Here is a 27,403-nt window from a genome sequence, read left to right on the forward strand (position 1 = left end):
ACCCGGCTCACTGTGGGTGGTCCTGAGCAAGTCAGGAGGATCAAGCCTCCATGGCCTCTGCTTGTCTCTAGATTCCAGTCTTGATTTCTTCCAGTGAAAGGCTCTGATCTTTAAGGTAGAGGAAACCCCTTGGCCCCAGATTGCTTTGGGTTGTTGTGTTGTACCACAGCAATAGAAACCTAACTAGGATAACACACAATTCATTTAGAGAATTATGGCAAGTGCTAGCACACACAGGGAGGGGCCCTGGTTCCGCCTCCCGGATTCTATCCACTTCATAGCCTTGAATCAGTTACCTTACTGCTAACCAGGGCAAGGGTGACCTGTGTTTTGTTGTTTTCTTTGCATACAGTCTTCCTATGTAGCCCTGGATGGCCTAGAACTCACAATGTAGATCAGGCTGCCCTCCAATTCATGGCAATCCTCCTGTCTCTGCCTCTTGTGTAGCCTAGGCTGAACTCACTCAACCTCCTCGTGCCTCTGCCCCGAGTGCCACTACTGTAGGTATGCCTCCACGCTCAGATACATGCTTACTGGTTTTAAAATTTCTTCTTATTTATTTACTTATTTTTGTTTGTGTTTGGGACAGGGTCTCACTGTATCCCTGGATGGTCTGAAACTCACAGAGATCCACCTGTTGTTGCCTCTTAAATGCTGGGAAGAAATGCCTATACACCACTTCCGGCGACAGTGAGTTTTTGTTTGTTTGTTTGTTTTGTTTTTTTTAAGTACAACAAGTGTCCTGAGTATAATATGTTTTGGAAGCAGAGATATGTGCAAGGGGGTCTCTGTGAGCTTTAGGCCAGCCGTGTCTACACTATCTTAAAAGAAAAACAAAACAAAAAAAGGTATTTTTATTAATGAGTGGGTGTCTACAGAGGCCAGAAGAGGGCGCCAGATCCTCTGGAGGCAGAGTTGCTCTTGTTAGCCATCTGTGGCCCTGGGAGCTGAATTTAGGTCCTGGCGGAGCCGTATCTCCAGCCCAAAAGCGACTAAATAAAAGTCTTAAATGAATAATAATACATACCCTTTTCTCAACTGCCACAAAGCTGGTAAATTGTGTAATAAGAGAGTTTTCTTTACTGAGTTCAATAATCAGAGATTTCATGATGTTTTTCTTCATCTAGGGAAGAATGAAACTGTGTTAGTTTGTTTATATGCAATGAGCTTAAAGGCTATAAAATAATACAAAGTGTTTTTGTGATAAGTCATTTAATGTATTCATTTACTTCCTTTTCTTTTTTTTCCAAAACATATTATTTTTTGAGACAGCCTTACTATGTACCCCCAGAACTTGCTAGGTAGACCAGGCTGGTCTGGAACTCAGCTACACTGCTGCTGCTGACCTTGCACCCCTGCCCTTTCTGCCTCTAACTTCCAAAGTGCTGGGATCATCCGTGTGCACCATTAGACCTGGCAAGGCAATGCTGGATCCTGAATTCAGAACCTTGTGCATGTTCCTCTACTGCCTCAGCTGTTTCTCCTGCCTTAAGTAAATAATGTCATAGTGTTTCAAAGTAGACACTGAGCCAGGAGTCCTGTCTAAGTATCATAGGTAGGTCACATATGTTTCCTGTGACTTGAGATGACTCCCTTAGCTGAGTCATAGAAACAACTTAGTTACACAGCTCTCGACATACAGTTACACAGTACACAGCTATCCAGCAGCTTCCAGAGAGCTCTCACATGCTGTGAGTCTCCTTCCTCTCAACATCTATGGCTCCCACTGTAAAGAACTGGGCAGGCATCTTTACTGTTTAGGATTATTTAAGGCACAGCTAGTCAGATGCACTGGGCCTCAAGCCTAAGGAAACACAGAGAGGCTAATCGGGGTCACAGTAGGGAACGCACAGGGCGGTGCACTCCCTGTTGTGAGTCACTGAGCCCCGCCTGGTACCCTGGCATCCTTTCCAGGCATCCACTGACCATCAATGCTCAAACCTCATTGAGAAACACGGCCTGACTGTCACAGTAGCTAGGCAAGATGGCTCCTCTGCCAGGACCCTCCTCTGTCCATCACAGAGGGAACAGGTGAGTGTGACTCTGCCTAGTGTCCTGAGGCACCTGACCACCATCCTGTTCCTGAGCTGCTGAGTTACGGAGCAGGAGATGAGGTGAGAGGTTATTGCCGGCACTCCATGAGCACCCTCTGAGCCCTCTGCCAGGCTATTCTCATGGGGGAGACCGCAGAAGTCTCAGTCACTATCATTGTTGTTTCTGCTGCTTAACTCAGCAAACAGCCACTGAGCACCCGCATGCCAGGACTGGCACTGCAGATGCTGACGGTTGCCCTGACGTAACATTCTTCTTTATTCAGTTTTCCCTACTTTATATTCCTATGAATAAGTCAGCCCAGGAGTGGCATAGAACAATGCGCATTGGCTTTTACTAGAACAGACCTCATGGTTGGTTTCATTGTCATGGAGAATGCCGTCTTCATAATCTCTGATTAGCGCCCGGGCTGCCAGCTTGTGAATCATCTGCATTTAAGTATCAAGGGGGAAAAGAATTAAATTGGCTTTACACGTGGGAGAGACATGTGAGTGCATGTGTGCGTTTGCTCATGTGTGGGGCACAGACATGCTAAAACTGTATGCATGGAGGTCAAAGCACAGCCTGTGTGAGTTCTTGCTTTTTGATCATATTTAAGACTGGGTTTCTCTGCTGCTGTGTTAGCCAGGCTAGCTGGCCAGCAGGCTTCCGGAGAGTGTCCTGCCTTCTCCCTCTCCCCTTCAGGACTCTGCCGGGATTAGAGACATGCATACTATGGGGTCTGTCTTTGTAATGTGTTCTAGGGATCCAGACTGAGGTTGTCAGGTTTGCACGGTAAAGTAAGCACTGTTACCCACTGAACCACATCCTCAGCTCCCTACCCTACCTAGGTTGCTTGAACAAAATGATTCTGCTGCCTCTGCCTTCTTTTCTGTGTGCTGGAATGACAGGCATGAGCCACTGCGGCAAGCTTGAGTAGACTGTCTTACACCAGGCCAGTAACACTGACTTGAATGTCAGTGTCTGATCTCAATAATTCCAAGTTTTACAATTTCATCATTAGTAATGGCACTTAAAGCTGACAAGATGACTCAGTGTGTGGTCCGTGCCCTGAAGCCTGCCAAGCTGAGTTTGATTCCAGAACCCACACGGTAGAAGAAGAGAACTTCAAGTTCTCTCTGACCTCCACAAATGCACTGTGGCATTCGGGCCTACACACAAAATAAAAAGAATGAACATGTAACTTAAGAAGTGCACCATTTCCAGGAGTGGACATGCATGCCTGTAATCCCATCACTTAGGAGACAAGAGGCAGGAGGAGCACATGGACGTGCGGTTCTCCACAGGAAGAGCTACCGTTAGCTCTTGTGGCTAGAGCTGTACACAGGATTTTGTTGCGTCTTGAGACGCCATTGTTCAAAGGGTTGAAAACATCAAGTTAAAAAAAAATAAAAATTTTTGAGACACAGTTTCATAGCTCAGGCTGACCTCATGTAGTTGAGAATATCCAGGTGAGCTCTAGCATATCCAGGGCTAAGGAGACTCTGTCCCAACCCCTCAACATCCAGAAGAGATGTTGAAAAAGAAAAAAAGAAAGAATGCCCAAGGGCTAGACAGTGTTCTTAAAAGCAAACAACTTATTTATTTATTGTGCATTGTATGTTTACCACAATTTTTAAAAAAGTAAGTGAAATCATAGGATGTTTATGGTAGGTACACTGTGAAGTTTACTAGGCTGATAAAAACATGGGCTGGTGAGCAGACTCAATGGGTAGAGGTTCCTGTGGCCAAGCCTGAGGACCAGATTTCAATTCCTGGGAACCACATGGTGGAAGGAAAGAACTGATTCTCATAAGTTGTCCTCTGATCTCCACATCAGTGCTGTGGCATGCATTTTGTGCTCTCAAGTCCACACACACAGTAAATAAATGTCAAAAAAATGCAAAGATTAAAAACACAGATCTACAGAGATCATCCCAGAAGAGAAGACAGAAAAACTGTAGCGACCAGAGGTAGTAAAGGGCTGGTGTGAATCAGTGCTCTGGGAACAGGACAGGGATGTGGCACACAGGCATACAGGGCCAGCTCTGACTGCATACACAAGACCCGCAAGGTCAAGCCAGCCAAAAATGCCAGCCAGCACGGATGAGCATGTGTGTGTGTGTGTGTGTGTGTGTGTGTGTGTGTGTTCTCTCTCTCTCTCTCTCTCTCAGTCTCAAGGGGGAGAGGGAGAGAGAAAGAATAATTACAGAAGAGTCGTGAACTTGAGAGTGTTGAGTTGACATAGAGAAGTTGGAGAGGGGACATAGCAATAGAAATTATGCAAATAGTGTATTCATGTATGAAACTCTCAAAAGAATAAAAAATTATTTAAAACTACAGTTAGAAAAATCCCTGTAATAATAACAACAGTAAATGGACTGCTTTCCTAAGTCTGAGAGGATTTAGGGAACGTTCAACTCCACTCCCATTTTGACAAACTGGACAAAGGTAACATGGAGAACAACCTTTGCAGTTGACATTTGAACTGGGGAGTTTTATGGTGCTTGGTCCTTACCTGGGGAGTCTGTAACAACTTTTGTTAGTGTCAGAATGAGGTGGTGAGTGAATGTAATGCCAGCACTCAAGAGGCTGAGGCAGGAGGAATGCTTCAAGTTCAGGGCCCTCTTGAATTAGTATCTCAAGCAGAAACAAAACAATCACATTTTGTTTTGAGAGAAGGTCCACGTAGCCTATGCTGGCCTCAGACAGGCTTTGTAGCCAAGGATGATCTCAAAATCCCAATCCTAATGCCTCTACCTCTCAAGTGCTGGGGTTGTAAGTATGTATACACAATTACAAGTAAACATGTTTACTTGCAAGCTAGTCTTACCCATCAACAGATCCAAGACTCCCAGATGAAGACCCATTAAAGGGATGTGTTCAGTTGCACAGATAACCTCCTGACCTCTCTCCATATGTATGCTGACATGTTAGCACAGAACAACATAGGAAGTACATGGAACTTATATGTGGAAACTGACAATTATAACTTTCTGTCCATTGCTTAAGTTTGCGCGTGCCTGGAAATGGAAGAGCCCTTCTCCCGGGTGGCTAGCGCTTCCCCACTGAGTTCTGCCCACAGCCCAGCAGTTAAGATGTGAATCTTACAGTCCCAGTTGTCTTCTGAAGTTCTGTAGTTGACACCATTGTGCAAAATTCTTTCTCTTGGATGATTGCGCGCAGAGTTGCCTGAAATGGGAGAAACATACATGTTCTGTTAGTGTTTCTGCTCCCAGTGCGTCTCAGTGTAACGGCCACCCTTCTGGCAACACCCTCCCCTCCCAAAAGAAATCAAGAGCTTCCCAGCCAGGCATCCAGAGGGGAACTGCGATGCCAAGAAGAGCGAAATGGGTGGGGGCGAAGGGAAGAGGAACAGCAAAATTCACCGTCTTCTTTCCCATAGTGTAAGGAGCTCTGCATCTTACTTGTGTACAATGAGGAATGAATCCGTAGACCAGGAGTCGATCATTGTGAAACAAGGAGGGTACCCACGCCGGGGCCTGCAGGGGCTCCGGGGCAGCTCTGCTGAGCTGCTGCCATTTGACAGAGACAGAGTGGCAACTTGGGGAACGTATCCTGGTCATTTGGGCTTCTATCTATAATACAAGAGAAAATACTTCTCCTTTAATGTTAACATCTAAAAACAAACAAAACAAAAAGCCAGCCAGGGGTCATCTCAGTTGGCAGGCCACTTGAGTGCTTGCCCTGTATCAACAGTTGGATGGCTTCAATCTCTAGTACCATAAAGTCAACAAACCGCAGACATTGTTAACTCTTAGAAGCTTACATTGTGTCTTTGAGAATTTTATAGGGTTTTTTCCTTTCCTGTCATGGGGAGTTTTCCCAAAGGGGGGGTGGATATTTTCTTTTGAGACAAGGTCTTAATATGTAGTCTGGCTGGCTTGGAACTTGCTTTGTAGACTGGGCAGGTCTCAAACTTATAGTGATCTATCTGCCTCTGCCTCTACCTCTTGAGTGCTGGGATTAAAGGTGCCATCAGCATAAGTAAATATGCATAAGTTTTCTATTTCAGCACGTGGAGATGGCTCAACTGTGGAGGCACTGGCTGCACCAGCTGGGCAGCTCGGGGTCATCGCCACAGGAGAGGGAAATGTCCAGCTGCCGTGGAAAAGAGAGTCCCACTTCTGAGTGCAAGCCCAGGGCTGAACAGATGGAAAGGCTCCAGATACAGTGAGCCTGCGCTCACACAAGCACCATCACAGCAGCATGTGTTGGGACGGCCAAGTTCATCGATAGTTTAACAAATACAACAAGGTGTGTGTGCACTCTGTCACTCTATCTCTCTCTTTATCACCTACCTAATTATAGAATAACCATAGATGAATATTTGATACACTACCATTTATCCCTAAGATGGGAATTGTGACATAGACCTGTAATCTCAACACTTGGATTAATGGGGGCAGTAGGATTAGTTCAAGTCCATCCTCATCTCAGCCTGGGTTACAAGAGATTCCTTTTTTCAAAACCCAATTAGAAAATAATAAAATATCTGGCCTTAAAATGAAAAGAAATTCTGTCAAAAACACAACACACTGATAAGTCTTGTGAACATTATGCTAATAAGCTAGACACAAAGGAAGAGATGTTTTATGCCTCTGTATCTAGACGTGTCTAGAAAAGGCAAACACAAAAAGGCTTGAACTAGACTAGACATTGTCCAGCACTGAGGGCAGGAGGCAACACAGAGCTATTACTATATTTAATTTATATTATTATAGACTTTCTGTTGGGACTGTGACAAAGTTCTGGAAATGGCTGGAAATGATGGTTAGACAGCTTTGGATTTGTAAGTCTTGTGTGCATTTTTCCACACTGAAGAACTAGCATGGCGTGTGGTCACGTCTGTAAGCCCGAGCTATGGGGCAGAGGGAAGACAGGTGCTGAGAATAAAGGCACACACTACTGTGTCTGGCTTGGCCTTTCTTATTATTAAAGAAAATGTTTCAAAAGCTCTGGCTTCCTTGTAGGTCTATTCACAAAAGATAGAAGTTTCTACTTGACTTGTAAGGAGATAGGACTTCCACCCATATGAGTACAGATAAGATGTTTAAAAAAAGAAACCCACATACCTGTTTTTTCCAACTGTGCTTAGATTTTGAGTTAAAATATTCAAACACCCCAGCACCACACTGGGACAAGGTCCGTAAGAGGTGGCGATTTGCTGTAGAACTAAGCACATTTCACACATTTTAATTAAAAACATTTTTTTTCCAGACAGGGAATCTCTGTGTAACAGCCTTGGCTGTACTGGAACACATTCTATAGACTAGGCTGGCCTTGAACTCACTGAGATCGGCTGTCTCTGCTTTAATTTTTTTCTTTTTTAAAAAAGTCTCACTCTGTAACCCAGGACATTTTTGAACTTGGGGCAATCTTTGCACCTCTCCCGAGTATGTAACACTACGACAGGCTCGGCTGCATTAGTTTTCAGACAGGTCTTACTCAATACCCTGTACTGGCCTTGAACTTTTAGTTTCTTTCTTATTTCAGACTGTTTGGAGCTGAGATTATAAAATTTGTACCACAACATCCAGTAATTTTCAAGACATTCTAGACATAGTTGCTAAATAGATGTTAGCAATGTCAAGAAAGATGAATGAAGAACTTACTTTTCTGTTCCAGAGTTAAACAGATTAAATGCGCTGGGGTGTAGCTCGTGGCTGAGCACACCCGAGGCAGGTGGGACTCTTGAGTCAACACAGCATTGGCCAAGTGGAGAGGGTACAAATTCCTTGTGCGGATAAGCATTAGGAAGTCCAGGACTGCTAAACATGCAAGGCCGTCTCTTAAAAGGAAGAGATGTACAACCTGTTTTCTTCCCAGAAGGCTGGGAATGGAGATGGCTGCTAGTCTGGTGGCCTCTGTGCTGTCTGTATGATGGTGGCCACAATGGCTCCCCAAGCCTTAAAATGACATGGAAGAGCCTCAATGTAATTAGGCCTTAAGCTTTATTGTACACACAGGATCACAGGATCACAGGATTGTGTTACGCCAAGAAACCTTTTTATACCCCAAAGTGTATTGTGTTTAAATATGCCTGAAATAACCCTCCTGTTTCAGACTCTAGAAATTTGAACCATCGCTGGCTACTGAGTTGTGTTGAAGCAGTCTTCTCTCCTGCCTCACACAGATGACACTCTTTCTGGCCAGGGTGTTTGCAGAGACCTCCACAGCAGAAATATTAAACAACAAATAAATAAAGCCAGGCAGTTTGTGGTGTACTTCTTTAATCCCAGCACTTGGGAGGCAGAGGCAGGCAGATCTCTAAATTCAAGGCCAGCCTGGTACAGAGTGAGAGCCAGGACAGCTAGGGATATACAGAGAAACCCTGTCTTGAAAAAGAAATAAAGTAAAATAAACAAATAAAATCGAATACTTCCACACTTGAAAACAAACAACGGCAACAACAAAAAGTACAGGAAGCAGTTGTAAGGTGCAGGCAGGAGACCAGAAGTCCAAGAGTCCAAGAGTGTCCTTGGTTACATTTAAGGCCAGCTTGGCCACACAGAGACCTTTCTTTTTCTTTCTTTCTTTCTTTCTTTCTTTCTTTCTTTCTTTCTTTCTTTCTTTCTTTCTTTCTTTCTTTCTTTCTTTTTTTCTTTTTTTTTTTTTTTTTTTAGTTTTTTGGTTTTTTGGTTTTTTGGATTTGGGTTTTTCGAGACAGAGTTTCTCTGTATAGCTCTGGCTGTCCTGGAACTCACTCTGTAGATCAGGCTGGCCTCGAACTCAGAAATCCGCCTGCCTCTGCCTCCTAGGGTGCTGGGATTACAGGTGCCACCACCGCTTGGCCAAAGACCTTTCTTAAACAAACCAAATTGTGAACAAAACAAAAATCTTTAAAGATAGCTCTATAAAGTCAGTGGCCTAAGAGCTAGGATGTGGCTCACTGGGTTTATCCAGCATGCACAAGGCATGGGGTTCAATCCCAGTACTGACCAGACCAGGTGTGCCAGTTCACACTTGGGAGGTAAAGGCAGGACAATCAGAGTCCAAGGAACATCAGAGACCCTGTCACAAAACGAAACACCAGCCCATCCAGGCCCTGTGACACATGACTGTAGTTCTAGCATTAAAGAGGCAAGAGGCTCACAAGATCCAGGCCAGCCTGGGCTACATAGTAATTTGCTGGCTAGTCTGGGCTACTGAGAGATGTCTTAAAATCAACTGATACAAAGGAGAAAAAGAAAAATAAACAGAGGCATGGGGAGTTGTGGGAGCAGCCAGTTCTGCTTTATCAGCAGCAGCCAGTAGAGGCTATGAAGAGGCGGGGATGGAATGACTGGGAAGGTATCCTGGATATCCTGGACCCCAGCAACCCGAGCTTGTAGCCAGGGCTCACCTGTGAACACAGCACAGCAGTCTACGTTTGTAGACTCAGAACAGGGACACCTGGTGTCCTGGAGAGGAAGCTGTGCAGGGAGAATTTCTGGGTTTCAGGGCCAAGCACCAGGTGGGGATTCTGGGAGAGCAGCAGGAGACCTGCCCTGCCTTTTCCTAACACAGATGCCAACTATAATAGGGAGGAGGAATAATTTAAAAAACTTTCGGGAAGACTGTGACCTCAGGGCTTCCATGCAGGTGCCGAAAACTGATAACACAGGAGGGGAGAAGGCAGGTGTGAGGCAGGTACAGTCCCAAGGGCAGGCATTGCAAACCATGCACAGGAGCAAATTAGCCCCAGGGAGCTGTGCCAGGCTGCTCAGGACAAGCTAGCCGGCTGAACTGTTCTGCTAAATAATAGTCCTGCGAAGCAGGTTTTCCAAATGAAACAACCTGCTCAAGGTCCCTGTGGTTGTGAGCCCCTAGCAGCATGGTCCCAAGCCAAGAGCTTGGCTCCTCTGCCACATACAGATTTCTTGTATTCATCCCAGCTTGCAAGCTTGCAAAGTTCCCAGATAGACAAACGACATGCCTTTGTCACCATGGTGACCAGATCTCTGAAACTTACCCAACAGCACAGGCAAACACTCTGGTGTGCTGGATATTTCTTTTCACAAGCTGCAATGTCAGACTCTCGCTCTGGAGGTGCCCATCAGATATGAGGAGAATGTTCCGTAACCCTTCTGAAGGGTACAGGAAACTTAAATAGCGGAGTAATTTCCAGAAGTCTGTGTTCCCCATGGAAGGTGCTGCAGACTGCAGGAGAGCAAGTGTCACAATCTTACGGAACATCCATCCTTAACTGTGGCTGAACATGTCACCTCTACAGTCTAGCTCTTATGACAAATCAAGGCTCCATTCAGTCCCACACCCAGGGAGTAAGGAGGAAAAAGCTCTTCAATAACACTGCAGATTGGTCTGTCAAATGCCCAAAGAGAAACAGGTCCTGAACAGAAATCCTTTACAGTTTTGATAGATTTTGAGCTACAACATTCCACATATACTGTCATCTGTAAATCTTTGTTAGGGCCCAGATCTAAGTTATACTTTGAGCAACTAAACATGTTTAAAGAGACATGGCTTAGCCATTTTAGACAAATGGGAGAGTTACACAGCAAAAATATCGCCCCAGTTATTTTGAATCAGATGGGCGATGTTCTTTAGGGTCACCCTGCCTGGCCGGCAGACTGAGGCTCTTTTTGATATGGGGACGGGCTGATGGATGGCAGGCAGTCTTGGTGAATAAAGCTTAACAGAAGCACAGCCTTGGTAAGCCTAAGCGTATCACAGCAGAAGCCAGCTCTGCTTGTCGTAGGCTCCTAACAAGGCCGATGGCACACTGCGGATCTTCCAGGCCTGCTGGAGGCAGTGCTCCTTTAAGCTAGAGTCTGTCTGTGTAACTTAATATCACTAGCAGGTTCATTGGTAAATCCTGTCTAATGCCAGTTTATTACTTCCAGCCCCTCTGTCATGATGGACACCTGTCAGGGATTCATCATTCCCTGAAGCAAGCACGTCTCCTAAGGAGAACCTGGAGATGCAGGGTCGTCATAAAAAACTTATATATGCACGGAACAATGATACTTGATGCAAGATATTTCCTATCCATTCACATTGAGGCAGTGAGAGGCCAGTGATTGGAGGGGAGAGAGGAGGCGGGGCTAAGAGAAGGAGGGGCGGAGAGAGAGGGAGCCTGGGAGCTGCACGAGGGAGCGGAGGGGGAGATGCGCAGATCCAGATGGTGTCTGCTGTGTCTCTGGTGTGCTGAGAGGTTAGAAATATTGGGATAAAACTTTATCATTGTAAGTTGGCTTTATGTAATCCGGAGTTTCATATATGTAAATATATTTGGTTAACTACTCAAGTTTAAGAGTCATGCTTTGCTGGATATTTGGAAAGAATGGGTGCTGGGCAGGAGAGAGAGACCTGCTGGGACTTGGAACAGAGGCCTGGCAGGGCGGTATTATATTTTTATCATTTCCCACTACAGATACTTATATTCTTTTAGTTTGTCCCGTGCCCCATAGCAACTATATTATTACCACTGAACATTTAAAAAACAGTTTTCAAAGAACTAAACATCTGTACAAAGAAACACGCCATCAGAGCAGCCATGGCTCTGCTGGCCTGGAGGATATGCCTGGCCGTCTTCAGCTTGTTCATTCTAAAACAATGGACAGAAGAAAAAATTCCAAAATGCTTAAAATACTTATGGAGTCATAGTGAATGATAGGAATGTAGGAGATTCTCTTCCTGGTTTCCTGGCTGTTTAATTTTTTTTTTTTATTATATTGGTTGATGTGTGTATGTGCATGTGTGTATGTGTGTGTACATGTGCTATGTGTGTATGCGTGTGTGCATGTGGTATGTATGTATGTGTGTATGCATGCATGTGTATGTCTGTATGTTTGTGTATGTATGTGTGCATGTATACATGTGTGTTTGTATGTGTGTGTATGCATGCATATGTATGTGTGTATGTATATGTGGGGGACCCACGGATGCCATGGTGCATGTGTGGAGGTCATGAGACAACTTGCATAAACTAGTTTTCTCCTTCTTGTGGGACTTGGCCACTGCCTTTATTCACTGAGCCATCTACCAGCCACTTTCTTAGTTTTATTGAGATAGACACTGCTTAGCCTGGCCTCAGACTTACTAGGTAGCTGACCCTCTTGTTCCTGAACTCCTGATCCTCCTGCCTCTACCTGCTGAGTGCTGAGATTACACGTTTGACTTTTCTGTTTTCACTGTTGTTAATTTCCAATTAAAGAAAGGTCATATCATCCTCATCCTCTCCATCACTATCATCACCATCAGTGTCACCATCATCCTACTATCACCATCAGTGTCACCATCATCCTACTATCACCATCAGTGTCACCATCATCCTACTATCATCTCCACCATCACCATCATTCCCACCATTATCCTCACCATCACCCTCATCCTCACCATCATTATCACAGGCCACCATTGTGGGTCAGATAACTGACATCTCCCACCCATAAAGGCTTTATAGCTGCCTGTGGGTGCTACGGGGAGTTGTTGGGACCTAGTGTACTAGAATTCAGATTGGGGTGTGCGCCCTTACGAAGGGGATACTGGGCCCCTGGCTCCCTGCTGCCTTCCTTTGCTTCTGAGCCTCAGGTGAATGACCCTCCTCCCTCTGCTGTAGTATGCTGTGCTGCCAAAGGACCAAGGCCAGAAGGGCAAGCAACTACATGCAGACCTCTGCCGGCGTGGACCAGAGACCTTCCTCCTTAGAAGTAGGTTATCTCATGCACACGTAGAAAAGCTTGCTTGCGTCTACCTGTGTTCAAAACATTTGAGGACCAGGTCCTGGGCCAACTACTCAAGCCTCGCAGACTCAGGAGGGGAGGCAGCACTCTTACCATGAGGAACTCTGTGGCCACTTTCTTGTCTGTGATGCACTTAGGATATGAAAATAGTTCCTTGTAACCTGTGCGATAAGAAGGTGTGACACATTGCCATTAGATACCGCAGACTGATCACTAGTGAACACCACTAGTGAACACTTTATACTATGGTTCCTACCATAAGCAATGCTGTATGTGTGCTTCCTTTTCAGAAAACTATGTGTGCACATCTTGGCACACAAAACCACCTCTTAAGTGTGTTCTATAAGCTGTTCTGATGAGGTTCTCCGAGTCAAGCTCCACAGAGACATCTCTGATTGCCAGGGGAAACTGAGGATAAGTCACAGCCATGGCTCGTAGCCCAGCCCTGGCGGGGCAGAGTCCCCAGCACAGTGCCTGCCATCCCTATGTGACCCGCGTCCCTGGAAGAACACTGGCTTCATTGTTAAAGAAAACAGGGATGCACAGATGGCTCTCACGAGGGCAGGGCCACCCCTGACCACACAGATGGCTCTCACGAGGGCAGGGCCACCCCTGACCGCACAGATGGCTCTCTGAGGGCAGGGCCACCCCTGACCACACAGATGGCTCTCACGAGGGCAGGGCCACCCCTGACCACACAGATGGCTCTCACGAGGGCAGGGCCACCCCTGACCACACAGATGGCTCTCACGAGGGCAGGGCCACCCCTGACCACACAGATGGCTCTCACGAGGGCAGGGCCACCCCTTGACCACACAGATGGCTCTCTGAGGGCAGGACCACCCCTGACCACACAGATGGCTCTCTGAGGGCAGGGCCACCCCTGACTGCACAGATGGCTGAGGGCAGGGCCACCCCTGACTGCACAGATGGCTGAGGGCAGGGCCACCCCTGACTGCACAGATGGCTGAGGGCAGGGCCACCCCTGACTGCACAGATGGCTGAGGGCAGGACCACCCCTGACCGCACAGATGGCTGAGGGCAGGGCCACCCCTGACCGCACAGATGGCTGAGGGCAGGACCACCCCTGACCGCACAGATGGCTGAGGGCAGGGCCACCCCTGACTGCACAGATGGCTGAGGGCAGGACCACCTCTGACCGCACAGATGGCTGAGGGCAGGGCCACCCCTGACCGCACAGATGGCTGAGGGCAGGGCCACCCCTGACCGCACAGATGGCTGAGGGCAGGGCCACCCCTGACCGCACAGATGGCTGAGGGCAGGGCCACCCCTGACCGCACAGATGGCTGAGGGCAGGGCCACCCCTGACCGCACAGATGGCTGAGGGCAGGGCCACCCCTGACCGCACAGATGGCTGAGGGCAGGGCCACCCCTGACCGCACAGATGGCTGAGGGCAGGGCCACCCCTGACCGCACAGATGGCTGAGGGCAGGGCCACCCCTGACCGCACAGATGGCTGAGGGCAGGGCCACCCCTGACCGCACAGATGGCTGAGGGCAGGGCCACCCCTGACCGCACAGATGGCTGAGGGCAGGGCCACCCCTGACCGCACAGATGGCTGAGGGCAGGGCCACCCCTGACTGCACAGATGGCTGAGGGCAGGGCCACCCCTGACTGCACAGATGGCTGAGGGCAGGGCCACCCCTGACTGCCCTATGCTCCTTCTTTCACCGAGATGCTTTATTTATTTATTTATTTATTTATTTATTTATTTATTTATTTTCGAGACAGGGTCTTGTTCTGTAGTTCAGCCTAGCTTGGAATTCACAATATAGCCTAGGCTATATTGTGAATATTATTAGCACTCCTGCCTCAGTCCCTGGAATGTTGGGATTACAGAAGTAAGTCATCATGCCTGAATCAAAGGCACTATTAGCCCTATGACTGGTTACCCTGAGATTATTCCTGTAACCCCTTTACCATTAGCCAATATCCAACAGTGTGGCATAGCCAAACTGTTTCAAGCCATCTTATGGAACACCATCTTATGGAACAATCTTATGGCCACAGATTGGAGCCACCACTCCCAGCTCTGCCCTGCCATATTCTTGAGCTGTCCCTGCCCTCCTTCCTGGAAGGTGACATTGACCTTCTAGGAACAGTACTGGCCCAGCGCTGCCTGAGCCCATTTCTGACATGCTGTCTATGACTGGGATGATGGCAAATGTCAGTCCTGACTCGTTGGAATTTCCTATTAAATAATCCAAGGTTGTTGTATCTTGCTCAGCTGATGATTACATTGTCACATTTGTGCCTCACTTACTGTCTAGCAAAGCTTAAAATCCTTGGCACAGATGATCTCTGCCCTTGCAAGTCTATGATGTAGGGGCTATTATCGTGTAGATGAGACAAAACCCCAGGACCAGAGGCACCAAATGTTCAAGTTGACTTGCCCAAAGTGGCTCCTGAGCTTATAAATGGTAGAGGCAGATCTTCACCAAGAGGCACTGACTTCAGAGGTCTGCGCTTCCGCTCCATGATAAGGAGTCTCTAACTGCACAGCAAGGCTAGGCCCCAGCGGTCATCAAGCCGCGCAGCACATACTTGTGTGAAGGAAGAGACTCAGCAGGGATAGGGACAGTGTGCTCACCTGTGCCAAACTGCACAATGTTGACTTTTTGCTCCTCTCCCAGCAAAGACAGAGCGCACAGGGCGACCTGCCTGGCTTGCGTGAATGTCACACCCTCCATGGAACTGGAGCAGTCGAGACAGATGACCACTTCATTCTTTTCATGGAGGCCAGGGAGGACATCCGCAAGCTCTGGCTGGAAGACAAGCATGCAGGCCTAAAAGGAGAAGGAGGCAGTAGTCAGAGGTGCCCGCGACTTACACAAGAAAATGCTCGCAATTCTAAAAGCTTCTAGGGCCTGTGATAGGCTCAGTCGGTAAAAACGCCTTCCAGTCAAGCATGGTGACCTGGCTTCAGTCCCCAAGGCCACTCGGAAGTAGAGAACCTGTCTCCAAAGTTTTCCTCTAACCTTTACATGCTCTTTATGGCACATGTTTACACACACACACACACACACACACACACACACACACGAAAACCTTCTACTAAACTAATACTACCAAAACAAGACAGGTAAGATTTCTCTTTTTATTCTTTGGAATCAGGGGTCTACACAGGGGTCTGGGACGTGGCTCATGGATAGTGTTTGCCTAGTTCACACCAAGGCCTTGGTGTGATCTCCAGCTCTGCATAAAACTGGAGGCTGTAGCTCCCTGTGATGCCTACCCATGGCTAGCAGAGGCAAGAGGATCAGAAGTTTAATGACTTTTGGGCCAGCCTGGGCTACACAAGACCCTGGTTCCTCAAATATAGACTATCTTAAAACAAACCAACAAACACAGGATCTGACCTTGTACAAATAATGAATGTGTGAATCATCTCTCTCAACCACACACTATTCTGAAAGGAATACCAATGCTACAGTGCTTACAAAGACACATGCACAGACCACCTATCAGCCAGCACACAACACACTTCTGTGATCATGCAAGCTTCAGTCATAAATTGTTTTAATTTTTATGTGCATGGGTGTTTTGTCTGCCTGGTTATCTATGTACCATGTGTATACCAGGTGACCATGTAGACAAAAAAGAGGATGTCAGATCCCCTTAACCGGAGTCACAAACAGTTGTGAGCCAACACGTGGGTGCTATCAATCAAACCTGGGTCCACTGGGAAAGCAGCCAGTGCTCTTGTCAACTGAGCCACCTCGCCGGCCTTTAAGTTATTTTTATTTCATTTCCCCTTCTTTCTTTCTTTCTTTCTTTCTTTCTTTCTTTCTTTCTTTCTTTCTTTCTTTCTTTCTTTCTTTCTTTCTTCCTTCCTTCCTTCCTTCCTTCCTTCCTTCCTTCCTTCCTTCCTTCCTAATCAAACCTGGGTCCACTGGGAAAGCAGCCAGTGCTCTTGTCAACTGAGCCACCTCGCCGGCCTTTAAGTTATTTTTATTTCATTTCCCCTTCTTTCTTTCTTTCTTTCTTTCTTTCTTTCTTTCTTTCTTTCTTTCTTTCTTTCTTTCTTTCTTTCTTTCTTTCTTTCTTTCTTTCTTTCTTTCTTTCTTTCTTTCTTTTTGGTTTTTTTGGATTTAGTTTTTTCGAGACAGGGTTTCTCGGTATAACCGTGGCTGTCCTGGAACTAACTCTGTAGAGCAGGCTGGCCTCAAACTCAGAAATCCGCCTGCCTCTGTCTCCCAGAATGCTGGGATTATAGGATCACCACCGCCTGGCTCATTTCCCCTTATTTCTAAATTACTTTACTGTTTGTTTATTTGGTGTGTACGTATGTATGGTCATATGTGTGTGAGGTGCGAGGGCGCCGTGGGTGTGTAAGTACATATGGTCACGTGTGTGAGGTGCGAGGGCGCTGTGGGTGTGTACATACGTATGGTCACATGTGTGTGAGATGCGAGGGTGCTGTGGGTGTGTACTACGTAATACGGTCACATGTGTGTGAGGTGCGAGGGTGCTGTGGGTGTGTACTACGTAATACGGTCACATGTGTGTGAGGTGCGAGGGCGCTGTGGAGGAGCCTGGTCTCTTCTGCCCCACGAGTCTTCCAGAGGAAGCTCAGGTCTTCTGGCTTCCGCGTGCCTGCCTCTACCTGCGCAGCCACCCAGCGGGCCGCAAGGCTCAGGTTAATCGTAAATGTAGTAGCAATTCTTCGTTACAAACACACACAACTGTATTATGGCCATAAGTAATTTTATTTACTTAAAACCTATTTTGATTATTTATTTATTCATTTATTTATTTGGTGTGTGTGTGTGTGTGTGTAGAGTGTACACATAGAAGTCTGAGGAAAATTTTTAGGAGCCATTTTTCCCCTTCCACCACATGGGTTCCGAGGATGTAAACCCAGGCTGTCAGGCTTGGAGGCCAGCACCTTTAAGTGCTGAGCAACCTCTCTGCCGTTATTTATGTTCTTGCATTTATACATCTGTCTGTGTGTGCACGACATGTGTACATGTGCAGGTCAGTGGGAAAGTTGCAGAAGTCAGTTTCCTTTCCACTGAGTGGGTTCCAGGTAACCGAGGAATACTTCAGCCACGTCTTGGTAGCTGTGTCTCCTGGCCTGTGAGACGCCTGCTGCTGTGAAACCCTCCAGAAGCGACAGTCAGGTTGTTCTTGCTACATCAGTAACTAGGGCACCTTCACATGTGTGTGTACTAAAGCACAGTCTGTGTCCTGACAAGACCCGCTGTCCCTGCAGTGTCACTTAGGCTGTGATTGTGACACTCCCCTGGGGGCTTTTCTAGGTCATAGGAAGAAATAACCTAGAGGAAGGTATGAGCTACCAGGATTTGGGAGGGGAAGGGTCACCTTACCTCACTCTGTAAGTGGTCATGAAACTTTGAAAAATCCATGAACAAAGGCACAGGACTGCTTGCCGATGGGCAGCCCACTTCAGTCTCTGAGTGTTTGCTTTCTTTGCTGTGCTAAACAAACTGGCTAAACTGTGTGCACCATCATACCGTCTTTTTTCCATCACTGAATGGGGTGGCATAAGCCTGTATTTCTAGTACCTGGGAGGTCACAAGTTCAAGGCCAGGGTAGGACACAAAGAAAGTTTGAGACCAGGCTAAACGACAGGGAAAGGCCCTGTTTCAAAAAATGAAATTCCAACTTTAGTAGTATATTTATTCATACTTTTTCCAAATAGATAAGTGTTTCCTATTATTATTATTATTATTATTATTATTTTGGTTTTTGGTTTTTTGGATTTGGTTTTTTCGAGACAGAGTTTCTCTGTATAGCCCTGGCTGTCCTGGAGCTCACTCTGTAGACCAGGCTGGCCTCAAACTCAGAAATTCGCCTGCCTCTGACTCCCAGAGTGCTGGGATTAAAGGCGTGTGCTTATTATTATATTTTTGAGACAGGTTCTCATATAGCACATGCTGTAAGGATAACTGATTTCCCCTTGCATCTGCTTCCCAAGATCTGGGAATGACCGGCGCGAGGCAGTGTGTGTCAGGACAGTCTTCCTGTGCACTGTGTAAAGGTTGTCTTTGTATTGTCTCAAATGTTGATTTCTGTACCAGCATGCCACAGGTGCCGAGAACTGTCCAGACTTTAGTATTGTTATTTTTGGGAAGGATCACCTGTCTCAGTGTTTCATAAATGTTCTTCTCTATCACCTCTGATTGATTTAATAACAAGCTGACAGGAAATGAAGTAGGAAATGAAAGGCGGAGCTTCAGGGCAGAGATAGGAGCTCTGGGAAAGAATCAGGTGGGGGAGTCACCAGCCAGACACAGAGGAAGGAAGAGGTGCTGGCACTGAATGAGAGGTAATGGGCCACGTGACAGAACATAGATTAGAATAAATGGGTTAATTGAAGATATATGAGCTAACTGAGAGGAGGCAGCCAGTATCAGCCAAAGAATACATAAATAAATAATAAGCCTTGTGTCATGACTGGAAGCTGGCTGGTTGAGATGCATACCCTGGCACTAACTATGCCCAGCTACTTCATATACATATGCTGGTATTTTCTTGCTATGTCACCAAGGTATGCCTTGAACTAGTGGTAATTCTCCTGCCTCAGCTTCCCTAAGTTAACTGCCACATCTGGCAGTGTTTTTACTCCTAAGTAAGAAGGAACATACCTCACTTTCTTTTTCTGGATGTTTTTCAACCCACATTCTTGGGAGATATGCATCACGCAAACCAATGTGGAGAGAAAATCCACTGCTGTCCAAGGAGCTGCCTTCCACGGTGCTAACCACAGCTTTACAGTCTGTTCTCTGCAACACAAAACAAACATGCAACAAAGTAAGCAAGGGAATAATTGCATCCTGTCCATCTGTGCTGGTCTGCTGAGTGATAAGTACATTATTGCATTATTTACATAACTCCATTATGAATCAACACTGCAGTAATGCATTCAAAAATATGAATGACCACTATCATTGGTTACCCTCCTGAAACTCTACAGTTGATGTGTACTACAAATCTAGTTAAGTATGATTATAGATTATAGATCTGTATGTTTATCTGGATACAGCAGAAAGCACACTATATAAGCAGAACCTATAAATAATAAAAACCTAACATCTATGAGATGCCTTGGGATTACACTTTGTTTTTAAGGTATGTATTCATAAATATAAAGTGGCTTTTGAAGATGTAATTTAAAATAATGATGACAACACTGTAAAGTGACCACAAGGCTCTGTGCTCCAGGACACTAACCCTTTTGCAGGGTCTTAAGGAGCATGCCTCACTTGGGAACGGCATCTATGACTTCACCATTGGGGTTGACCATGTGACTTCCTTTGATCAACACTACAGGGAAAAGCAGGAGACAGAACAACATGCCATAGGGCTGCCCTGACTTACTGCTTCCAGGGACTCTCCAACCATGTCAGGAATATGTAGCCAGGCTTTAGGTAGGAGACATTTTTAGGTAGGAAAAAAAGCAGGATAGAGGGAAAGAAATTTCCAAATAAAGTCAGAGTAGGAAAGGGGGTAGTATTATTGTTGACTACTTCCTGATGACTAGGGGGATTGAGTTCCTTGATGCAAGTTTTCTCTTTGCTTTCAGGATATCTAATTTCTTATTTTTTTTTTTTTTATCAAGTGAGACCAATGGCAACCAATAACCTGCAATCAATAACCTACAACCAATAACCTACAACCAATGGCCTACAACCAATGACCTATAACCAATAAGCTACAATCAATAAGCTACAACTAACAACCAATAACCTACAACCAATGACCTACAACCAATGACCTACAACCAATAAGCTACAACCAATAAGCGACAACCAACAACAACCAATAACCTACAACCAATGGCCTACAACCAATGACCTACAACCAATAAGCTACAACCAACAACGCAGACCACTCAGGGCCCTAGCATTTATATCCCCTCTGAAAAGTCCCAGAATTCCAAATATCACATAATCTCAGAAACTATCTGCAGCTGGCAAAAACATGCTCCTGCTAGAGCAGGAAGCAAATCATAACCAGCTGCTGTGGACAGTCTGAAGCAGCCCCCTATCACACAACTGGGATTAAAACAAAAACCTACTCTTATAATATTTCTTCGTTTTTAAAGAAACTAAACTTCTTCTTACATCAATGTCCCTGGGCTATCCAAGCACACAGTGGCCATACAAACTCACACAGGCCAGCAACTCTGTGTGAGCAGCTGGTCTTGGACCATCTTGTCCCAACCAAGCCACATCAACCTGAGAATAAAAATGGCTTGATATTTTTAGCCAGGGAGTTGTGGGATTTTTGTTTGTGAGGAAGGGAGCCCGCAAGGAAACAATTAAACCCACGCACTGACTTCCACTCCCGAGAGGAAAACTAAGATCTCACAAATGACAGAGAATCATGAGGCCACAAGCAGACTGGGAGCAGCAGTGCGGAAAGCTGTTAATGTCTTAGGAGGATGAATAATTGTGAAGTTGTAGGACACTAAGCCAACGACTGCTACCCAAGTGAGGCAGACAGCAGTGTGCTCATTAGTGCTGAAGAGCAGGGGAAGGAAGGTTCACAGCCTGGAGGCACAAATGACAAGAAAACAAGGTAATCGTGTGCCAAGTGCTCAGGTCCCAGGAGCCTCCCAACCCAGGAAGACCAAGCAGTGAGTGCCAGCTATGCCTCATCTCCCCTAATCAAGGTCGGAGGTTATTGTTGGGAAGCCCTGCTACTTAAGGTTGAAGTCTGCCATGTTGGATAGCTCCTCTGAGCTCAACACAAAATGGAGGACTCCCTTTTCCTGCAGGCATCCCCTTCTCTGACTTATCTAGGGAGACTAACACCTACATGAAGATCACACAGTCCTTGGCAATCCTATAGCTTCTTCTTTTAGGATAAGATCCTGCCCAACTACCTGGGATTCTTGGAATTCGAACTCCAGCCAGTGATTTACAATCGCCCAGAAAACTTCCATGCTCCAAGGTTCACATACAGCCTTTGTTCACCCCAAATGAAGTGTATGCGCATAAACTCTTTCATTGAAGACTGTCCAAGAGCTGATTCATTGAGTATCGTCTCAAAGAGCTGTAAAGCTAAAATCTGCTCCACCACCACCTCACTCACAGCCGGAACAGGATCCTGCAGACTCCACCCATTCCAGACTCTGGTTCATCTTAACAGGGAGGAAGAGTGAAGGGAGTTGGGACTTTTCAGAATCCATAGTTGAGGCAAGATGCAGACTAGAGCCGGGGCACGCTGGACAAGCTTGAAGCAAGGTTGTGGTTGAGCCATTCCACAAACAGACCAGCCATAAAAGATAAGGGGCATGCCGGGGAAAACTCCTATGGGTCAGACACTATCTGGACTGGAGTCTCCTGTCTCCTGTCCTTGGATGCAGTTTAAAATGACCTTCCTGCTAACAAAAATAAACCACCCTCCTACATTGCTGATGGCCCGATCTGCATGTAAGCCAATAAAACCTATCCTGTGCGCCAGAATCCCCCGCCAATGTTTGAATCAGCAAATCATGTGTAACCGCACCAAACCTGCCTGACAGCCCTGACTTTTCCTATATAAACCCCTAACTTTTGAGCCTCAGGGTCGACTCCTCTGTCTCCTGTGTGAGATACGTGTCGATTCAGAGCTCTGATAATAAACTACCTCATGCATTTGCATCAAGTTGGTCTCTCGTGTTTCCTTGGGTGTACGCTATCCCAAGAATGGAGTGGGGGGTCTCCCCAAAAGGAGGTTCTACAAGAGCACCTTGAAACTACACTTAATTACTGAAGAGACTCTGCCAAATAGAGCCCAGACTTGAAAGCTCTAGGCTGACGAAGCCTAGAGTACAGGGTTGCTTCATTTAGGGGAGAAAAAGGTAAGTCAACATCTAAGCATTCATCTTCCGCAAGCGCCCTGGTCCCAACTGATAGTATTCTTGCATCTTAATCTGAAGGATGAATACAAAGATCCACCCACACTTCTGACATTTGGGGGAAAACATATAAAATGTGCTATGAACAAACAGAAAAAGCCAGTGTGGGGAGAGAAACTCAGGAGACAGGACATGGGAAACAAGATAAAACATTGGGAAGCAGAGGCAGGAGGCTTAGGAGTTCAAGGTTAGCCCTGGGGTATATATCTGAATGGAATTTTAAAAAATCATTTATTTATTTTATGTGAGTACATTGTTGCTATCTTCAGACACACCAGAAGAGGGCACCAGATCCCATTGCAGGTGGTTTGAAACACCACGTGGTTGCTGGGAATTGAACTCGGGACCTCTGGAAGAGCAGTCAGTGCTCTTAACCGCTCATCTCTCCAGCCCTAGCCTTGGGTACATATCAAGTTCAAGGTTCTATCCCCAGGTGTAAGGGTTTAAATGTGGTTGGCCCAGGGAGTGGCACTATTAGGTGTGGCCTTGTTGGAGGAAGTATGTCACTGTATGGGTGGGCTTTGAGACCCTCCTCCTAGCTGCTTACAAGATAGTCTTCAGAACAAGATGTAGAATTCTCAGCTCCTCCAGCACCATGCCTGCCTAGCTGCTGTCATGCTCCTGCTTTGATGATAATGGACTGAATCTCTGAACCTGTAAGCCAGTCCCAATTAAATGTTGTCCCTTAAAAGAGTTGCCTTGGTCTTGGTGTCTCTTCACAGCAACGAAACCCTAACTTTTTAAAGTGAATACCATATAGAGGTTAAAAATCAAAGCATCAGTGTTGGAAAGATGGCTCAGTTGTTAAGAGCGGTTGCCACTCTTGCAGAGGGCCTGGGCTTGGTTTCCAGCACCCACGTGGAGGGTGGAGGCTCCCAGTGATCTGTAAATCCAGTTCTAGGGGATCTGATGCTATCTTTGGGCCAGAACGGGCACCAGACACACAGGTGGTGCACCTACATGCATGGAGGCAAACACCCATCACATGAAAATAAAAATAAGTCTTTTCTTTTTATTTTTAAAGATGTATTTATTTATTTTATGTACGTCAGTATACACTGTAGCTGTTTTCAGACACACCAGAAAAGGGCCTCAAATCCCATTATGAATGGTTGTGAGCCACCAGGTGGTTGCTGGGAATTAAACTCAGCACTTCTGGAAGAACAGTCAGTGCTATTAACCACTGAGCCATCTCTCCAGTACCAAAATAAGTCTTTTCATTGGCTTAATTGAACATTTTTTACATACTCCTATCAAAACAGGTTGGCAAAGGGCAACCTCCTCTTCTCCCAATGAGGAGTAAAGCCAGGGCTTCGGACACACTGGACAAACACTACACAATTGAGCTACATCCATCCCTACATGGAACAGGCGAATCAAGACAAAACAGTGGTGGAAATGATTATTTAAAACCCAGGGACAACAGCAGAGAAACAGCTCAAAGGTCCAAAGTGACAGACAGACTCTGAGCTGTGGAGCAGCAAGGGACCTTGACTGCTGCTTGCTGAAGCTGGTTGGCATTACACATTCGCTCACCTTTCTACCATGTGCATATATATTTGTTACAATAAAATCAAGGGGTAGCTAAGAGCTCTCCAGAGAGCAAAGCATTCACTGACCTTCTGTCTCAGCTCATGTGTGTCACTGGAAACGAATTCAATCATGTAGGGCATCTCAATGGACACAGCCAGGGAAAAGCTACCAACAATGAAGAGGCCATATTAGTACAAGGTCTTAAATCTCCACTTGCAGCTGTTTCAAATAATCTTCCTTTTTTGCAGCCCTGAGAATCGAAGCCAGAGGTCCATGCATACAAGTAAGCATTCTAGCACTGAACTATTGCCAGCATTTCTAACAATTGCAAATGAAAATTTAAGCTATAAAGCCAATGCCCACTGGAGGAGTTAATTCAGGATTTATATTTTAGGTACTAACCTTTGCTCTGCTCCAATTTCCTTTATACGAATTGTCTCCACTGTATCCTGTTAAAAGAAAAGTGTATGTGAATAATATAATTTTCACTAAGCCTTAGGGTACTATGGTGATCTCAACCAGGCACAGCTGACAGCATCAAGACAGGCAGTCTTGTTTCCATGCAGTGAGACACATAGCATTGGGCCAGGAGATGACATTAGTTTCTGAAATTCAACTAATGTTAGGGACACCTCTGATAATTAGCATAAAGATTTCTTTACTTTTCTTTTACTAAAGATTTTTTTTTTTACTTTTATGTGTATGAATATTTTGCATGCATGTATGTGTGTATAGGTGCATGTGTGCAGGCCCTGAGCAGGCCAGAAGTGGGCACTGAATCTTCCTGAGCTGGAGTTAGAGGGTGCTGGGTCCTCTGTAAGAGCAAGTGCTCTTAATATCTGAGCCATCTCTCCAGCACCCTCCCCTTTATTTTATTTTTGGCTTTTTGGGACAGAATTTTACTATGGTGTCCTGGATGTCCTGGAACTCACTATATAGTCCAGTTCGGCCTTGAACTCACAGAGATCTGCCTACCTCAACCTCCCAAGTGCTGGGACTAAAGGCATGTGCCACCTGGATTCCATCAAATCTATATTAAGCACACCCACCTGAAGGTTCTCATTCAACGCCTTGTCCTGTTGCCAGGGTGCTACAGTGGCAGGGATGAAGAAGATGGCCACAGGACTTTGGATGCTGAGTTCCGTGATGTAGGTGATTTTGATGAGAACTTTAGCCCGAGGGGGTAAATTTCCAACACTTACAGTGAAAACATCCTGCAATACAAACAGCTGCTCCAAAGCATGTCCACTCTCTGCTGGCTAACTCCTTGCATTACTAAGGTGATCAATGACAATTAGCCAAGTTTTCTCCCAGAAAATGGTGATAAACCATAACTAGTGTAAAGGGGAACTCTGGAGCCATTCACTAGTAATAGGGACAGGGTGACATCTGTGTGAGGCAGAGGAGAGGCTGGCCATCGAGAAAGTTGCTCAAGGAACTCCACGCAGTAGGTGCAAACACTGTGACACATGGGTGACTCTATGTAACCCCTTCCTGGAAGGACCTGTGGCCTCTCTGGTCTTAATCCAGTTGGCACTCGCTCCCCAGAAAGCAGCATTCTCTAAGCTTGCACTATGATTAATCTGCTCATTAAAACCCTTTAAATGCAAATTTAAAATTGTACTTTTAAAAGTGCTTAACATTCTTTGAATGGAATATTGATAATTGTTGTAGAAGCTGGCAATCTAATGAGCAGCTAAGACAGAAAAATAAGAGAAATTACATCTTTCATTCCTTCCCCTTTCCCCTCTTCCTCTCCTATCTTTCCTTCCCTCCTTTCACACAGCGACTCGGAGATCCTAGCCTCACTCTTACTATACAGCCAAGGATGACCAAGAACTTCTGATCCCCTGCTTCTGCTCCATGAGTGCTGAGATCCACGCCTGGTTTGTCTGGTGCTAACCAGAGCTCAGGGCTTCGTGCCAGCACTCTGCTGCCTGAGCTACTGATACAGGACAGACTGAGACTAACAAATTGACTCATAAAGCATCTGCTAAGACTGTTCAGGAAATATGAAGTCCCATAAAGTTGAAGGTACTAGCTAAAGCAGTACCCCTGGCCCTCTTATTATCAGGAAGACATAATTCTGCCAGGCAAACTGGACAACCCTGGTTAGTCTGCCTGGGAGAAACAGCCTGAAGACAGTATTTTCTATTGCAAATCTCCCCATTTGTCCAAACAACCAAATCTTGGAGTTTCTGTTTCTGTGAAACTACATGAGCTAATGCAGGCTTCTGTTCAGGGCTGGCTCCCTTTTGGGCATTAGCCACAACCGGTTGTGCACTATTATTGAAGAGTTTTTCCTTACTTATCTCTTATGCTGGACTGATTTCTCATTGGGAAGGTGTGTTAATTCTGTAAATTATGCGCTCAGTTCTAGATGTATCTAGAATATTTAGATCTATCTCTTTCCTGCTATGTACAGAGTTCATCTCAACATCTCCAACTACACTGGCTATTCTACCTCTATGATGAAAATGTAGCACATTTGGATTTGAAGAGTAGGTGATTAATGATTAACTTAGGCTTAAGTGTTAAGTTATTGATATTCTGTTTGTTTTTAAACCTACTGAATATGTGTGTACATGAAGCATGAGTGTGCAGGAGGTGTGTGTGTATGTGGCATGAGGTGTGTGTGTATAATGTATGTGTATGAGGTGTGTGAATGTGAGCATGTGTGTGCTGTGGTGTGGATGTGGATGTAAGTGTGAGCATTGTCTTCTGTGTATGCATGTGGAGGCCAGAGGACAACTTGTGAAATCCATTTTCTCACGTTACCTTTACATGGGTTCTGGGGCTCTAATTAAGGGTATCAAGCTTACGTGACAAGCACTTTGACCTGCTAAGCCATATTACCAGCCTTAAATGATTGTTTCTGATATTAAGTATATCTATCTGTAAAAATACACTAAAACAATGAAGGGGCAATTATTAAAGAATTCATAGTGCCAACCTTTAAGTGTGTGGATAGGAGCCCTGGAATGGCTCAGCAGGTAAAGGCACAAGCCACCAGGCTGATGACCTGAGTTCAGTTTCCTGGACCCATAGCTAGGTGAGAATCAACTCTAGAAAGTTGTGCTTTGACTTCTACATGCATACTGTGCTGTGTGTGCATATACACACTAACTAAATGTAAACAATTAAAGCAAGTCATCCCTTATATCTGCATTAACTTTTAGTGTGTTCTTCCTTCAACCAAACACTGGATTTCTAAAAGACCTTACAGGGATGTTTTCTG

At 45.7% G+C, this 27,403-nt stretch overlaps 1 protein-coding gene across 4 annotated transcripts in view; it reads right to left on the minus strand.

The window, feature by feature from the left end:
- The window catches only part of Parp4 (poly(ADP-ribose) polymerase family member 4), a 97,896-nt gene that overhangs the window by 24,256 nt on the left and 46,237 nt on the right, over positions 1-27,403 (minus strand). For 3 of the 4 annotated variants that reach the window (XR_007979281.1, XM_052191354.1, XM_052191353.1), the window contains exons 18-30: positions 25,215-25,379; positions 24,568-24,614; positions 24,252-24,330; positions 19,373-19,510; positions 15,352-15,547; positions 12,834-12,901; positions 10,007-10,194; positions 7,668-7,961; positions 7,128-7,227; positions 5,460-5,630; positions 5,143-5,223; positions 2,400-2,480; positions 1,028-1,123 (exon numbers count right to left, since the gene is read on the minus strand). Coding sequence is in view for 3 of the 4 variants with exons in the window: in XM_052191354.1 (XP_052047314.1) it covers positions 1,028-1,123; positions 2,400-2,480; positions 5,143-5,223; positions 5,460-5,630; positions 7,128-7,227; positions 7,668-7,961; positions 10,007-10,194; positions 12,834-12,901; positions 15,352-15,547; positions 19,373-19,510; positions 24,252-24,330; positions 24,568-24,614; positions 25,215-25,379 (1,704 nt within the window). In the remaining variant the exon portion in view is untranslated. The remainder of the gene's footprint in view (positions 1-1,027; positions 1,124-2,399; positions 2,481-5,142; positions 5,224-5,459; positions 5,631-7,127; positions 7,228-7,667; positions 7,962-10,006; positions 10,195-12,833; positions 12,902-15,351; positions 15,548-19,372; positions 19,511-24,251; positions 24,331-24,567; positions 24,615-25,214; positions 25,380-27,403) is intronic. The other variant, XM_052191355.1, reaches the window with a different exon arrangement.

Source organism: Apodemus sylvaticus, chromosome 8, assembly GCF_947179515.1.
Source record: "Apodemus sylvaticus chromosome 8, mApoSyl1.1, whole genome shotgun sequence".
Classification (NCBI taxonomy): domain Eukaryota; kingdom Metazoa; phylum Chordata; class Mammalia; order Rodentia; family Muridae; genus Apodemus; species Apodemus sylvaticus.